The 19,204-nt window shown below is 38.6% G+C and overlaps 1 protein-coding gene across 8 annotated transcripts in view; it reads right to left on the bottom strand.

Annotated features, from left to right (window-relative positions):
• The window catches only part of LOC125272290 (vang-like protein 1), a 153,324-nt gene that overhangs the window by 123,253 nt on the left and 10,867 nt on the right, over window positions 1-19,204 (bottom strand). For 7 of the 8 annotated variants that reach the window (XR_007185805.1, XM_048197039.1, XM_048197038.1 and 4 more), the window contains 3 exons: window positions 17,655-17,740; window positions 16,312-16,355; window positions 3,284-3,534 (listed from right to left, as the gene is read on the bottom strand). Coding sequence is in view for 6 of the 8 variants with exons in the window: in XM_048197039.1 (XP_048052996.1) it covers window positions 3,284-3,354 (71 nt within the window). In the remaining 2 variants the exon portion in view is untranslated. Of the gene's footprint in view, window positions 1-3,283; window positions 3,535-15,541; window positions 16,218-16,311; window positions 16,356-17,654; window positions 17,741-19,204 lie in introns of those variants that run through there. The other variant, XR_007185804.1, reaches the window with a different exon arrangement.

Here is a 19,204-nt window from a genome sequence, read left to right as displayed (position 1 = left end):
ACAGATAGCTACAGATACTCGATCCTTCTAGCTAACTTTCTACACCGTTCAAACTGAAACGATAGTCATTTGACAAGACATTTAGTCACTTTTTTTCAAATATTTTTATTTTTGAGAACTTGTATGACTTGTATGCGTACACCTGTGGAAAAAGATATTTATAGACGATGTAAGTTTTTGTTACTAATAGCTAAATCGTAATCACACTACGGCAGCTGAGTAGTAAACATGACACTGCTTTTTTGGAATGTCTTCTATGCTTTACTTTGGTTGGCTAAATAAATCAAATTTAAAATCATATCGGTAATGTCAATATATTAGAAACAAATTTTCGTTCGTTGTTTAGAGTTGTTATTGCAAAGTGAAGAAGCTATCATTGTAAAACCATACAGCGACACATTATTACAATTATTTTTTTTTACAATGCTAAAAACAAAGTTGCAAATACTGACGTTATGAGTTATAGTGTAAAGTTAACGCTATATGCTAGTTCCATTGACGTAACAGTTACGTTTTGCAGGTGCATACTGAAAATAAAGACTAACTTACCACTCAGAAACGTCTATGGCCAATCGCAACAAAATTGGTTGTTCCTCTACATCTGCATCTTCGTCAGAAACAGGCTCAAACATATAAGGTTGAATACCAAAACTCTCCATCGTTCACGCCGTACAGTACAGATTTGTTCGCTATCAGTGTGAGCTACTGGAAGGAGCCGAACAGTGAAACAGCCAATCAGAGCGGAGCACCATATTACTATTCATGAGCCTTCCAAATAAGGCAAAAACAGACCTTTTCATTCTAGGGGCTATTTGTGGGGTTATAAATGGAGCTGTAAAACCATATCTGGACAATTTTCGGCCATAAAAAAGCCACATACCCTCTATGTAGATATCAGGGAACAATTTAAAATGTTTTTTTTTCAAATCACTCAAGGGCACCTTTAAATATGCACCGATTCAGGCTGCCTCCCCTTTAAATCGTCGCCCCCGAGCTCGTGACTCTAATACATTGCATAAAGTTCACACAGCTAATATAAACCTCAAAACCTTTACAAAGTGTTTGTCATGCATGCTGCATGCATGCATCAGATCATGCGAGTAAAGTATTTATTTGGATGTTTACATTTGATTCTGAATGAGCTTGAGGCTGTGCTCCGTGGCTAATGGGCTAACATTACACACTGTTGGAGAGATTTATAAAGAATGAAGTTGTGTTTATGAATTATACATACTGCAAGTGTTTAATAATGAAAATAACGATGGCTCTTGTCTCCGTGAATACAGTAAGAAACAATGGTAACTTTAACCACATTTAACAGTAACGAAACATTTAGAAAGACAAGTTACAAATAACACTAAAATTATCATGATATCATGGATCATATCAGTTATTATTGCTCCATCTACCATTTTTCGCTATTGTCCTTGCTTGCTTACCTAGTCTGATGATTCTGCTGTGCACATCCAGACGTCTTGCCCTTGTCTAATGCCTTGAACATGGGCTGGCATATGCAAATATTGGGGGCGTACATATTAATGATCCCGACTGTTACGTAACAGTCGGTGTTATGTTGAGATTTGCCTGTTCTTCGGAGGTCTTTTAAACAAATGAGATTTACATAAGGAGGAAACAATGGTGTTTGAGACTCACTGTATGTCATTTCCATGTACTGAACTCTTGTTATTCAACTATTCCAAGTTAAATTCAATTATCAATTCTATGGCACCTTTAAATAACAAAAAAATATTGTGCCAGGTTTCAGTTGGTCAATGGCGCAGTCTATTTTAGTTGCCTCAAAATAGCATTGCGCCAACAATGCACCTGAACACACCTCGTTTTCAGACCATGCTATTTAAACAAAGCGGCACAGGGCGTGAAAATGATAACTGCGTCTAGCTGAAACTAGCAAAAAACACTTGCGTTGTGCCTGGCGCCACATTGCACCGGGTGTATGATAGGGCCCATAATGTTGCTCTCTTGATTTTTGTCTGTATTTGCACTGGCTTCTTTGCCCTCGGGTGTCATGCTAGCTTGATGATTAGCAGCCTCAGCGTTGGAGTAGTCTTGGTTTCCATGTTTTTTCTTTGTTGTACACAATGTCATTTTGTCATAATGTGGTTTACAGTGATTTATGTAGTTGTTCAGTTTCAGAAAGATAGTGAGGCTGTTTGACAAAAGAAATAGCCGAATGTTGTAGGAACATGAATAAACATGTTCGATTAATGCGCCGCCATATAGAGACCCCCAAATCACACTTTTAAGATAATCTCAAATACTGTCACTTTACTTTATGATGGAATAACACCTGCAAATATAAAAACATACCTAACATCTTATATAAAAATGTTATAAAACATTTAAATTATATTTGTTATAAATAATATATTTGAGGGAGTGCATCTGCTAAATTTTCTAAGACACTTTTGGTCAAGAAACACAGTATGCATGGAGGCGTGAATCCTCATGTATAATGGGTGATTCTCACCTGAGAAGACAAAAGAATTGAATAATAATGACCTGAAATGACTTGCATATTAATGAGGCCTTTCAGTCAGGTAGGCTGTGAAAAAACCCTCTGTGATCATGCTGATAACAGGATTAAAGTCCACTCAGGACAAAAAAAAAAACATCATTTTTGTGATCTCATGCATGCACGTATTATTGCACATGACATGAAGAAAATTTTGTATAGGCCTATGTTAAATTACACTACCAGTCAAAAGATTGAACACATTGCCATTATAATGTTTTTAAAAGAAGTCTCAAGTCTCTAACCAAATAATGGTTTTCTATTTTAATATACTTTAAAATATAATGTATTTCTGTGATGCAAAGCGTCTGAACATTCCTACCTCTAGGGCATTTCATATAGGCTACTATATTTGTTATATTATAGAGCCTAAATGTTGATGTGCAGTTGACAAACAACATTTTGTTTTTACTCTGAGTGTACACAAATGAAAGAAGATATTCCACAGATTAAAATGGTGTATAACTCTTAATTGTATGTGCAACATTGACGGAGTATTTTGAGTCTCTTTCACACTGATAAGAAAAAAACCACGGTGGTATCGCCGGCGATACCCTCAGACCTCAGAGTGTTAAACAGAGAGGGAAGATAAATGGGAGGGCAAAGACAAAAGAATGACAATGATCTCATCAGATGAGAAAGACAGGGGTGACAGTATCCAATGACCTGCTGCATATCACAGCAGCCTCTTCAGAACTTGCCATTTAACATCAAAAAGGAGAAAGAGACCCTCATGGCCCTAATTCTTACCCGTGCCTTTGAGATCCCCTTGACCGGCCTGAGTAGTACGAGTAGCCAGAGTAGGTGGACTCTGTATCCATGGTGATGCTGTTTTGCCCCAGCGAGTGGCTGAGGGCTTTTTGGATGTTGACAGGTTGGAGAGCAGGAGTCTTTGGGCAGTCTTATCTGAAGGAGGAACTTACTCAGCAGAACAACAAAGAGGTCAGCCGGCTATCAATCCTGGATGTGTGCAAGAGGGCTTTAAGCCAGCAAAATTCAATCTGAAAAGACAAAGAGTTTAGTTTTGGGACCAAGTCAAATGAGCCAACCCTCAAGAGCAGCAGATAAAGGCTGTCTTTCCTATAGTATATTTCAAATAGCAGATCTCCTTTGGAAGTCACAGTTAACTTTCACAGATTTGTATTTGTTTCCTTGTTTCTGGTGTCTAAATGTGTGTGTGTGGGTGCTTCTCATTTCTTATTTGTGCATCCTCGTTTCCTTTCCTTGCTTCCTTTCCTCACATCTCCGTTCCATCCATGTAAGATGTGAGGGAAGGATGCAATTAAAGAAAATGAGGACAGAGGAATCGAAGTAAATGTTATCTGTATATTGGAATCAATGTTCTTGATCACTCGAGCGTCACTTCAAAGCATCATCCGCTTCGCTCGAGGGATCATCCCTCAAGTTATTAAAGTTTGGTTATTTAAAAAAAAAAAATCATAAATATTAATAATGCAAGTTGTCCCGTTGAAATATGTGAAATGTACAGTTTATTGAAACTGCAAAAGTAAAGAATACATTTAAATTATTGCTGACAAATGTGACGGGGAGGAGAATATATATACAGTATGTGTGTCAGGTTTCTCGACGAGAAAGACTTCCAACTACACTTATGGAAACACCTTTATAATACAACAATAACTCGCAAAACTAACTCTCTTTAATACTGCAAATACCATGTAGAGCCATATGATTTCCGCGATGCAGAAAACACGGATGAAATCACGGAATCCAGTCACAAAAACTTACTGTATAAAGCCGAAAGTCACAGAATTTGGCCATTTCTGATTGAATAAATCATAAGTATAGCTGTACAACGAATCAGATATCGATACGGATTAGTGTCTATAAATATTAAAGCTAAAAATGACTAATTGAAAAAGGCTATTGAAATCAGAAGTCTGTATGCAAGTCTCCAGACAAAAAAATTCATTAAGGAGCCATTGAATCCTATAGGCGGAAAAAACAGGCGCCAAATAATTTTTTTGAGAGCCACACAACAATGAACTTAAAATTGTAAAAAAATCACTTACTTTTAGTCATCCTGTTGTGTTTATATATGTCCCCTTTACAGTTTCAGCTTTTTCATCTTGTGACTTTTCTGGGAAATGGATGTCACTATTTTTACTTAATACTATTATAGTTTTTGTTAATATTTTAAAGGCAGGGTAGGTAAAAAAATGTATAAAAAACTTTTTTTTCAAAATTTGTTTAAACTTTATTTATATATCAATACATAATTAAAATGTAAGTACTCTGAAAAAGAAAGTATAAAAATCGAGTGTCTGTAGACCTCTCACGACTGTTTTAAAGACAGCTCATTATTTCCATTCACTTCACCCCCTCCCTTCTGGGCTCCTTCCAAAGCCACACCCCCAAAACGCATGAACGTGCGACTCCGACCACTGAGCTGGAAGACGCATTATTTACCTGAGACGAGCGGAGAGGAAGGAGCACAGTGCATGTAGTGACATCATGTCAGAATCACATGTAATAAAAATAACTTTATAATTATGAAGATAAACAAACAAGATGTATTTTAGTACTCACTATCAAGCTAGCATATTGATATTGGTAAAGTTTAAAATATATATTTTTTGATTCGCTAACGAGCTAGTTATCTATAAGGCAAAGCTAAAAACAGGTTGCATGATACACGTTTTTCCATTACCATCATTTACACTGTGATGAAGATGAATTTCGTGTAAGATTCATAACATATACGTTTTTCTACAGATAAACAGAGTAACATACACTCAAATATCAACTCACAACTGCAATGCAGACACAAAATAATAACACACACATACAACAAAGTGTGTACGACACACGCAGATACAAGATAAAGACATCAGTAAACATAGGTAGAGAATATAAAAACAAAACAAAGGCGAAAAAAAACGTGCAGGTAAACTTACAGGTGAACATGGTAAAAGAGTTAGACAGAGGGTAAATATAGTTCTAAGAAAAGTTCCTAGATGCGGAGTAACGTTAGGCCTACTATCTGTTAAACATGTATTTAGTTATCTAAAGCAAAATTATGCACAATTCAACACTATAGCTATCATCTTGAGCTAGGCCTATAGATTATTTATTTATCATCTCTACTACGGCTCGCTAAGTAATGTTATGTTAGCTATATTACGCAGTTATGTGTGCTAATGACACATGCTTCATGAACAAATAAACAAAAAAATATGTATGATCAAAATACAAAAAGAAAGATTTACCTGTCCAGCAGAAATAAAGCCATCAAGGAGTCACTTTTGACTTTGAGTTGCCCTTTGAGTTCCCTCAGTTCTCGCCATCGCTGGAAAGCCATGCCGATATTAACTCGCGTTTTATTTCTTTGTTTATCCAAAGACTTTTTGTTCATTGCCTTTTCTTGTACTGTTACTGTCTTCCTTTTTTTGCCTGGTTTGCCTTCACTAACTGCATAGGCCGGTACTGTGAATTTTGCTTGCTGTTTCTCTGCCATTGTTTTGGTATTCCTAGGATCCATGCCTCTTGAATTCCCCAAATCAAACGTGCGCGCGCAAGTGGGCAGGTCATGTGTGGCAAAAGGGTGGTTGCCATGGTTGCGAGAGAGTGACAGTCGCCTAAGCCAATCCTATGTTTCGTCCCGGATGGAAATAATGAGCTGTGTTTAATACAGATTAAACGGTATAGAGTCACTCGATTTTTATACTCTTTTTATCAGAGTTCTTACATTTTAATTATGCATGGATATATATATAGAAAGTTTAAACAAATTTGGAACAAAAATGTTTACCTACCCTGCCTTTAAGTTATAATTTTTTTGTTGTTTTTAGTTTTTTTTTTTTTTTTTTTTTTTTTAAACAAAACTTGTTTAGTTTGTATAGATTTTTATTAAGATTAAGATTTTATTTTATTAAGATTTTTATTTTTATATTAACATTTATTTCAAGCAATAAAAAATGGTTTTAATGGTTTTAGTTGCCTATAATAACCCTGATGCTAGTAAAATCTTTATATTGATTTTTACTTTCGCTTTGTCTGGCAGCGCAAAATCAAACATAGCCTGAATGTCTAAAGATAAACCTCGCTCTTCAGACCTTTTACAACAAGTGTCAGTTGCTTGTAACATCAGGAGAACATCAAGATATTATTAAAGAGAAATGGTCTCTTTCTTGCTCGTGTCCCACATCCCTCTCAAAGCGTAGAGCGGTAGGCTATATCAAAGACTATAATAACGGGACTTTGGCTATATGACGCATCTTTGTGTGGAAATAAAAAAAAAAACGAATGCTTTTTGAAATAATATTTAGCTTTCTTATTATTTAGGTTACCATTATTTATCTATATTTATTTCATAGTTTTACAGGCTGTAGTGTGTTGTTTCACTGACGAAATAGCTAAAATAAACACGTACTTCTGTTACCCCTGTTGAAAAAATGAGCATATGCTGGTAAGATAGGTTTTGAAGCTGGTATGGTGGTTTGAGCTGGTTTATGCTGGTCCAGGACCAGCTTAGGACTAGCATGGACCAGTTTAGGACCAGCACTTGACCAGCATACAGCTTCAAAACCTACCTTACCAGCATATGCTGGTTTTTTCAACAGTACAAAATGGATGTTTGAGCATTTATTTATTAATTTTGTTTCCTTTTTAAAATTTATTTCATTGAGGTAGCATTATATATATATATATATATATATATATATATATATATATATATATATATATATATATATATATATATATATATACATACATATATACACACACACACACACACACACTCCAAATCATATTTAATGTTTTTAAAATAGGCCATATAAAATAGTTAAATAGTTCCAATAGATTTTGCTGTGGTACCGAAATAGGTACCGAGAATCGTAAAATTAGTCGGTACCGACTATAGACTGTAAAAACAGATGGACGACGCAACGCCGCTTCCTTCCATTGTAATGAACTGAAGCCAAAATGGGCCGACGAATGGGCGCTGACATGTTACGCAATACGCCAAAAAAAAAAAAAGTTTGGAGCCTGGGCATGCGCAGAAGGAATCGTCAGTGGAGCCCGCAGGCGGAGTCGCGGTATCAAACTTCCGCCCAGACGACTGCGTCATCATTGATGTATTTTAAATAGACTATAAAAATTATACACAATTTAAAATTCTACCTATAAAATAATAGGCTATTCTGTTTCTAGAGCAATAATATTTTTGAAGCAGCAAATTCAGTAGATAAACTCAATATAATATATGCCACTAGAAACAACTCTAAATCGTCAGAAACGGTCCTGCCATTTTAAATCAAGTTCAACTAACGTTACAGGAGATCGATTGCTGTAATTAGAGTAGGCTATCATTAGTTTTGTCCTGCTAATTATTATTTTATACCCATAAAAATAATAAGTAACTGCCAGATAACGATTACCTGCTTTTTCCCGACATGGTTAACATTAGGTGTGTTATCTTAACTAATAACATTTATTAAATGGCTTATGAAGCCCACATTTAATGTTACAGAAAAAAAGTTCAGTGATCCGTCAGATCCCGTAGGTCAGTTAGGAGAGTTTACTGCTGAACAGCTCATTTTGTTGGTGTTAAATAACAAAGAAATCGAAAATTAATAGTTAGTTATACATCTTCAATCTCCCCTCAAAGCTCCGACAGCCCTCAGACAAGCTGTCAATCAACTGCGAATCATGACGACATGACCTGTTTTTATAGCATCAAATTGCTAGCTAAAATCTAAATTATCACAAAAACAAACAATTGAATATATATCAGCGTGATAACTACCTTAAATGACCAAAACCATCTTTTGGAAAATTTTATTTGAAGCAGAATTTATTTTTAAGTTTTCACTGAAGTCTCATTCGACTGCATTGAGAGGGCGGGGTTTATGACCTGTACTGCATCCAGCCACCAGGGGGCGATCAGAGAGCCCGCAGCTTCACTTTTCAGGACGTATGAGACACACCCGGTACCGACTACTGGAATTTTGGTACCGTGACAACACTACTGCTTGACTTTGATTACATTGAAATACAATGCTACACAAGCTACGCAATATCGCGTTCATAATCGCAGATGAATCGCCTTCGATTATGAACGCGATATTGCGTAGCTTGTCCACGAACTACGGCTCTGTATATTAAGTGCCGCTCCATTTGAAAGCAGGTGATGGACATTTACCGCTAATCACAGAACCGGCTTTACTGACGAGACACGCATGGCAATCTCATGCGATTAATCGTGCAGCCCTAACAGAAAGTCAAAGGTCTTCACGACCGTCAAAATAAAAGTTTGGTATAACTTGAAATAACAGAATATTACTATTGTACAATAAAGTGTACTTTGATTAATAGAGATAATAACAATACCTATTTTAATTTATTAAAATAGACAAACTCAAAGGTCTTCACTGAAATTACAGAAATTGCACAATAAAAACATAGCCTACTTATTAATTAAATTAAATTGACTTAATTACATTTTAAACTAAATTGTTAGCAATTATGTAATATATATTCACTGTACTCCTGACAGTAAAATATGCCAAAATAAATGTGAAATACAGTGAAACCCCAAGAATCTTAGAAAGATTTTTGGTCAAACTGCCCAGCACTACTCGGAATTTATGCTCTGCATTTAACCCATCCAAGTGCACACACCCACACACACACACACACACACACACACACAGTAGTGAACACACACACACACACACAGTAGAACACACACACACACACACAGTAGAACACACACACACACACACAGTAGAACACACACACACACACACAGTAGAACACACACACACACACACACACACACACACACACACACAGTAGAACACACACACACACACACACAGTAGAACACACTGTAGGAACTGTGGATGAACCAGACAATTGAATCATTCAGATGATTCTTTTAAACATAATCCTAATTCAGAATCAAGTTCCGACTCCAGCTCGTCTGCGGAGTAAACCCAGGCGGATTCATTTTATGACACCCCACGCTCCTGATAGCAGGAGGAGTGACAAACCAAATGGTCACCAGGAAGATAAGATTCTTTGATCACCCAGATCAAAGAAACAGAGGAAACAATGCAGGCCCCATTTGTTCTCTAAAAGACCTAACCTCACAGAAAACTCAACAGAGACTGTTCTACAAATAAAACTGCTTCGAAATTGTTCCAACAATTTTAATGGACTTATCAAACATCTTTTAACTACATACATTTTGCATTATGTGTCCACAAGTACTACCTGTAAACAGTTAGGCTTTAGAACACTCACAATTCATGTAAATATGTTAACTCTTGACTGAATGACTGAAAGTATGCCTTATTTGGACTTGATTTATTTCTTTTCATCTTTCCTCTATCCTGACTTGAATGAAATCTGTTTAAAATGTATTGTATTCCATTTAATAGAAATTATGTTAAAATGACACTCTGCTGAAGCAGAAACAGGATGTAACACCTATGTGTTATTGGGGGCAGAGAAAGGCCCTTTTGAAACAGGACGATGTCTGATTGGCCAAAACTCCTCAGAGGTGTGACAAACAACTAAGTTTAAATTGTCATTGCCAGATAGAAGGAGTGGGTTAGTTCTGGTCAAGGAAAACAGAGCAACAGAAGAAAGAACCGGTCAGCCATGACCAGAGTACCAAGAACAATGGAGTAACAAGAAGAACAGAAAAGCAGCTCATTTCAAGCCATCCAACTTCCACTCACTTTTCTTTTCTTTCTTTAATTTTCTTTTCCGTTGAAAGTCTCGTGTTCTAAGTTTCGCACAAAGTTCAACCAACGACTTCTGCCGCTTCAACTTTAACTCCAGCGACAAAGAGACTTCCCTTTAAATTTTCAGCAAGCTCAAACGTGATTGGGTTCTACCGAACGCAACACGGACCTTGAATACCCTGCGACAACTCATCGACTTGGAAAACTCTTCTTTACACGCCAACGAGGGATATTCACATTCAAAGTCGACGCAAGCAAGTACCTCCAGATTAAAACTGAACTGGTGCATTTAATGATTCATGGTTCGTTCAGGTCAGATCTTCTGAAAAGCATAACTTTGCTAGGAATTCATCATATCACACTCTCTCTCTCTCTCTCTCCTAAACTCTTTCTCTCTCACTTCCTGTCTTACTGCAACGCGTATGAATGTATGTATGTATGTATGTATGTATGTGTGTGTTCGTGGTAGATTAGCTTGTGTTAGAATAAATAAAATCTCTTGTAGATTTTAAAAGAAAGTGTCTTGTATTATGTGCTTTATGATTTAATGTCTTAAACTGTGATCTTAAAAGGTTACCGTGCTTAATCAGTGTTTTCACGATACAAGAGCTTATTACGGCTCGAGCAAATGAACGCTGGACGACTCAGTTGCTCGGTCGTAATCTAAACAACTCTTTATAATTCCCTATAAATATTTCATTTGAGCTAATTTTACTTCCTAGGGTGTTTTCCCTACAACACACACACACACACACACACAGTAGAACACACACACACACACACACACACACACACACACACAGTAGAGCACACACACACACACACAGTAGTGCACACACACACACACACACACACACACACACACACACACACACACACAGTAGTGAACACACACACACAGTAGTGAACACACACACACAGTAGTGCACACACAGTAGTGAACACACACAGACAGTAGTGAACACACACAGACACACAGTAGTGAACACACACAGACACACAGTAGTGAACACACACAGACACACAGTAGTGAACACACACACACACACAGTAGTGAACACACACACACACACACACACACACACAGTAGTGAACACACACACACACACAGTAGTGAACACACACACACACACACACACACAGTAGTGAACACACACACACACACACACAGTAGTGAACACACACACACACACACACAGTAGTGAACACACACACACACACAGTAGTGAACACACACACACACAGTAGTGAACACACACACACACACACACACACACACACACACACACACACACACACACACAGTAGTGAACACACACACACACACAGTAGTGAACACACACACACACACACACACACAGTAGTGAACACACACACACACACACAGTAGTGAACACACACACACACAGTAGTGAACACACACACACAGTAGTGAACACACACACACACACACACACACAGTAGTGAACACACACACACACACACACACACACACACACACACACACACACACACACACACACAGTAGTGAACACACACACACACACACACACACACACACACACAGTAGTGAACACACACACACACACACACACACAGTAGTGAACGACACACACACACACACACACACACACACACACACACAGTAGTGAACACACACACACACACACACACACACACACACACACACAGTAGTGAACACACACACACACACACACAGTAGTGAACACACACACACACACACACACACACACACACACAGTAGTGAACACACACACACACACACACACACACACACACACACACACACACACAGTAGTGAACACACACACACACACACACACACACACACACACACACACACACACACACACACACACACACACACACAGTAGTGAACACACACACACACACACACACACACACACACACACACACACAGTAGTGAACACACACACACACACACACACACACACACACACACACAGTAGTGAACACACACACACACACACACAGTAGTGAACACACACACACACACACACAGTAGTGAACACACACACACACAGTAGTGAACACACACACACACAGTAGTGAACACACACACACACACACACACACACACACACACACACACACAGTAGTGAACACACACACACACACACACAGTAGTGAACACACACACACACACACAGTAGTGAACACACACACACACAGTAGTGAACACACACACACACAGTAGTGAACACACACACACACACACACACACACACACACACACACACACACACACAGTAGTGAACACACACACACACACACACACACACACACACACACACACACACACACACACACACACACACACACACACACACACACACACACAGTAGTGAACACACACACACACACACACACACACACACACACACACACACACACACACACACACACACACACACACACACACACACACACACACACAGTAGTGAACACACACACACACACACACACACACACACACACACAGTAGTGAACACACACACACACACACACACACACACACACACACACACACACAGTAGTGAACACACACACACACACACACACACACACACACACACACACACACACACACACACACACACACACACACACACACACACACACACACACACAGTAGTGAACACACACACACACACACACACACACACACACACACACACACACACACACACACACACAGTAGTGAACACACACACACACACACACACACACACACACACACAGTAGTGAACACACACACACACACACACACACACACACACAGTAGTGAACACACACACACACACACACACACACACACACACACACACACAGTAGTGAACACACACACACAGTAGTGAACACACACACACAGTAGTGAACACACACACACACACACACACACACACACACACACACACACAGTAGTGAACACACACACACACACAGTAGTGAACACACACACACACACACACAGTAGTGAACACACACACACACACACACACAGTAGTGAACACACACACACACACACACACACACACACACAGTAGTGAACACACACACACACACACACACACACACACACAGTAGTGAACACACACACACACACACACACACACACACAGTAGTGAACACACACACACACACACACACACACAGTAGTGAACACACACACACACACACACACACACACACAGTAGTGAACACACACACACACACACACACACAGTAGTGAACACACACACACACACACACACACACACACACAGTAGTGAACACACACACACACACACACACACACACACAGTAGTGAACACACACACACACACACACAGTAGTGAACACACACACACAGTAGTGAACACACACACACACACACACACACACACACAGTAGTGAACACACACACACACACACACACACACACACACACACACACAGTAGTGAACACACACACACACACACACACACACACACACACACACAGTAGTGAACACACACACACACACACACACACACACACACACACACACACACACACACACACACAGTAGTGAACACACACACACACACACACACACACACACACACACACACACACAGTAGTGAACACACACACACACACAGTAGTGAACACACACACACACACACACACACACACACACACACACACACAGTAGTGAACACACACACACACACACACACACACACACACACACACAGTAGTGAACACACACACACACACACACACACACACACACAGTAGTGAACACACACACACACACACACACACACACACACACACACACACACACACAGTAGTGAACACACACACACACACACACACACACACACACACAGTAGTGAACACACACACACACACACACACACAGTAGTGAACACACACACACACACACAGTAGTGAACACACACACACACACACACACACACACAGTAGTGAACACACACACACACACACACACACACACACACACAGTAGTGAACACACACACACACACACACACACACACACACACACAGTAGTGAACACACACACACACACACACACACACAGTAGTGAACACAACACACACACACACACACACACACAGTGAACACACACTTTGACACACACACACACAGGACTTTGTGTGGTTTAGGGGGACACAGTAGGATTGTGGTTTAGGGGGACCTTTCCCGATGCCCTACAGTGATGATAAAACTATCAAAAATTTTGTTTTGATCTGCAGATCACAAATCTGGCTTTAAAGTTTCTTTACACACAACAGAATGGAAAATATGACAACCTGATATATCAGTGGTATACAAGGACATTCCCGCCCATCCTAAAATGTTCCCGCCTATGACATAATTGTGATTTTTGGGTACAACCTGATTTATGAGGACACCTATTGTACAATACACAAAACATGTCATTTCTCTGGATTACAGGGACTAGTGTGTTTTACAGGTACATGACCACACACAACACACAAACCTGACGATATGGTGTATTACTAAGACTGAGGTGATTAATGAGTACCTGATCTTAAACACAATACACACCTGACACACTCCAACATTATAAGGACGGATGTGTTTAATGGTACATGACCACACACAACACACAAACCTGACGACATGGTGTATTATTAAGACTGAGGTGATTAATGAGTACCGGTTCCTCAATACAATACACACCTGACACACTCCAACATTACAGGGACCAGTGTGTTTAATGGTACATGACCACACACAACACACAAACCTGACGACATGGTGTATTACCAAGACTGAGGTGATTAATGAGTACCTGATCTTAAACACAATACACAACTGACACACTCCAACATTACAGGGACTAGTGTGTTTAATGGTACATGACCACACACAACACACAAACCTGACGATATGGTGTATTAGCAAGACTGAGGTGATTAATGAGTACCTGATCCTCAATACAATACACACCTGACACACTCCAACATTACAGGGACCAGTGTGTATTAGAAGTACTTTAATTATGACTTAAAATAACAACATAAACATTGAGTTTTTCCGGTTTTAACCATGTAATACCATCATGGAATGCCATTTTAAGGGGAAAATGAAATCCACAACTAAAAAACTAGGTCGATAACACATGCACAACTGTGTAATTTTTCAGAAAGCATACAGCATCATTACTGTTTTGACATATTGAAATGGCAACCATTCAAAACTTTGAAAAAATGTGAACAGAATTGTTGAGTCAAGTCAAGTCACCTTTATTTATAAAGCGCTTTTTAAACTACATATTGTTTCAAAGCAGCCCTCATAACAGGAACATTGTTCAACAAAGATTGTTTGGGCTGTACAGCAGCTCTAGAAGAGTATCGTGTCATTGTTCAGCCCGAGTCAGTTCAGTGTTGATTCAATTACGTTGTAAAACTCATCAGTTATTAATTTAGTTCACTTCATCTATACAGCAGCAGCAGATCTGGAGACAACAGTCATGTCATCGTCCAGCTCAGTTCAGTTCTCATACAATAGTGTCAATGCAGTCAGATCAATAATAATGTTGAATATTAAATTGTCATGTTTTTGTGACAAACTACTGCTTTAAAGAACAGTTAAACTTTAGAGATTTACAGAGTGAAGTCTTAGTATATTCATGCTATAGAATGAAACTAACATAACCAACAACTAAAATAATAATCCTTACAGAACAGCATCAAATGAGACACAATGTAACATCACTTATTTTGTGCTTTTCTTTTCAAGCTAATTCCTTGATTTCTTACAAAATCTCTTGTGTTTTGTCCACAATTTTCCTTTGGTCATATGTGCCTTAAAATGATCAATTACAGCTGTAACTTCAGCATCTGACCAGCAAACCTTTTGTCCTTTTCCTTTCCGTTTTTTAATTTCTGCCGAACTCTCATTCTCTGTACAGATGAATACATACTTTATTAAGCTCCCACTCTTTGAGAGCTCATGTACTTACAATGATGGCCATACTCTAATTTAAACCTCAGGTACCTTGACAAACTCAGCAGTTTTCCAAATGGGCATCTTCTGAACATCTGCAAGAAATCAGTTATATACTGATCAGGAAACTAAGATTTAACTCTCAAATACCTAGAACTTAAAACTGGTTATACACCTGATATCTAAAAATAAAATTTCATGTGACACAAAATATTATTCTGGAGATTAAATGTTATCAGCCTGTTAAAGGGATAGTTCACCCAAAAATGAAAATGTGATGTTTATCTGCTTACCCCCAGCGCAGCCAAAATGTAGGTGACTTTGTTTCTTCAGTCGAACACAAATGATGATGATTTTTACCTCCAACCGTTGCAGTCTGACAGCTGTATAATGGGTGTCAATGGAAACACAATTTATAAGAGTCAAAACATATACATAGACAAATTCAAATGAAACCCTGCGGCTCGTGACGGAACATTTATGTCCTAAGACACGAAAAGATCGGTTTGTGCGAGAAACCGAACAGTATTTATATCATTTTTTACCTCTAATACACCAGTGAGGTCTGATCGCAGTCTAACAGCGGAAGTGAATGTCTAGGCACTCATTGAAGTATATGCTCGAGACATCACTGCTGTTGTCAGAGCGCGATCAGACCTCACTAACCGAGTGCTGAATGCAGTTGGACATGGTGTATTAGAGGTAAAAAATGATATAAATACTGTTCGGTTTCTCACACAAACCAATAGTTTCGTGTCTCAGGACATCAATGTGTCGTCACGAGCTGCAGGGTTTAATATGGATTTGTCTGTGCATGTTTTTTGACTCATAAATTGTGCTCCCATTGACACCCATTATACAGCTGTCAGACGGCAATGGTTGGAGTTAAAAATCATCATTTGTGTTCGACTGAAGAAACAAAGTCACCTACATCTTGGCTGTGCTGGGGGTAAGCAGATAAAGATCAAATTTTCATTTTTGGGTGAACTATCCCTTTAAACATCTCCAAGTGTTTTACCAACGAAAATGATAAACTCATTTGTATCAACCAGATTTACAATGTTGGTGCAACCCTGATTCCAATAATATTCTTATAGAAAAGTTGCACTATATAAGTGCAAAAATCTCTGTATATAATAACTGATTATTGCTCATTAATTATTACAATTAATGGCAAAAGGAATGTTTGGAAATATAAACTGATATTTCCTACTGACACACTACAGCAATAGATATAAATAACTGGCTTAAAACCATTTTTCTTTCGTGAAAATACAAATGTAAAGTTGAACTATAAATATATAATTGTATCTATGCATTGTATTTATGGCAATAATCTAAAATAATAATGGGTTAAAATAATAATAAACATAAACCTGTTAGTTAACACATACCAGCATTACTGGAGACGCCTGCGCAGCTCCAGCAGGAACAACATCCTGAGAAACGCTTTCATCAGGATCCATCATACTGATCTCATCTTGAAGAAAAACAGAATTTTAAAACACAAGAACGTCTTTGGTTTAACCTGTTTTCAAAAGTAATTTATGAAACTTTATGCTGTTTAATAATAAATAAAAATAATAATAATAATAATAATAACTAATACTTTTAGATGACTATTATTAGAATTATTGCCAAGACAGAAATATACTACTACTGTAAATGAAAAATTATTTTACAATACGACATTACAATACTTTTGTCTTCATTTCTTCGCTTAAGCTGTTTCAGTGAAAACAGGTTTATAAATGCATCTTATTCAGATGAAATCAGGTGAAATACTTGAAACAACTGGCCACACAAATTTTGTAAATAATGCGAATGTGAAATGTGTAACTGGTGCTCGTTGCGTTCCCAAATGCATGTTAAACTCAAGGCACATGCTGAGATAGAGTTCACTACATTCATTCCCTGTGAACTGAGACGTGGAAAACACCGGATCACGGGATGATCGAGTGAGCAAAGTGTGCTCTCCACTTTGAAACGGGGAGCGCAACGGACTACAGTCTTAATAAATTATCAGCTTTTGCAATTTGATAAGGGCACAAAGCCACATCGTGCTGTTGATTTTAGTTTGTTTGAAATGCTTTGCCAAAGCAATGAAACAAATCACAAAGACCAAAATTTATCTTATTATGAGGTAGTGCTGGGCACTATACTGGTTCATACCGAATACCGGTATTTATATTGTTATGATATGAATTTTGATGATACCGCAATACCGGTATGTGTCGCTTAACCAACGTTCAGAACGCGGCGCAGCGTCACTGTTTGAGAGGGTCCCGTTTCACTGTTGCACTGTAGTGAGAGCACAGCTGAGATCGCATCACAGCAAGTCCGAAATCACCCCCTAAAGCCTCATTCACTATTCCCTACGTTATCCACTTATATTATTCACTTGAAAGAGTGAATGAAAACGAGTGAGTGAATTCGGACAGCCGTTGTGTGTGCATCGGCTGTACACTCATTGTGGTGCATTGTGGGATTGATTGAGTGCACTCAATAACGTCCACTATGGTTTCGGACGCCACTACAAATGGCTGTCGCCTCAAATAATGCCCTATTTGAGGTTATAGGGGGCGATTTCGGATTCAGTCCTTGATTACAGCTGAGAATTCAACCAACACGCGACGCGCGAGATAGAGCGGTTTCTGCGCGGAGCGCCGTGATGAGATAAACAACTTTCTCCACATGGATCATATTATATAGACCGGAGCGAGCATGTTTACGTTTTTTATGGACCTATTTCATGTACTCTAGTGCTGTAAACATGAACCAGCAGCGTGTATGCGCACATATTTCATCACGTCTTCTTCAAATGAAATGTAACGTTATGCAAAGGACACTGAACTGTAGGCTATGTCTGATCACGACCGCGATGACACGATGGGTTATTCTGCTACACAGAAGACAATACAAAGAAGAATGGTCAAAAATTTAA

This window comes from Megalobrama amblycephala, linkage group LG7 (assembly GCF_018812025.1).
Source record: "Megalobrama amblycephala isolate DHTTF-2021 linkage group LG7, ASM1881202v1, whole genome shotgun sequence".
NCBI lineage: Eukaryota > Metazoa > Chordata > Actinopteri > Cypriniformes > Xenocyprididae > Megalobrama > Megalobrama amblycephala.
Note: the sequence above shows the minus strand (reverse complement) of the source record. Positions and strands in the feature narration are given on the sequence as shown.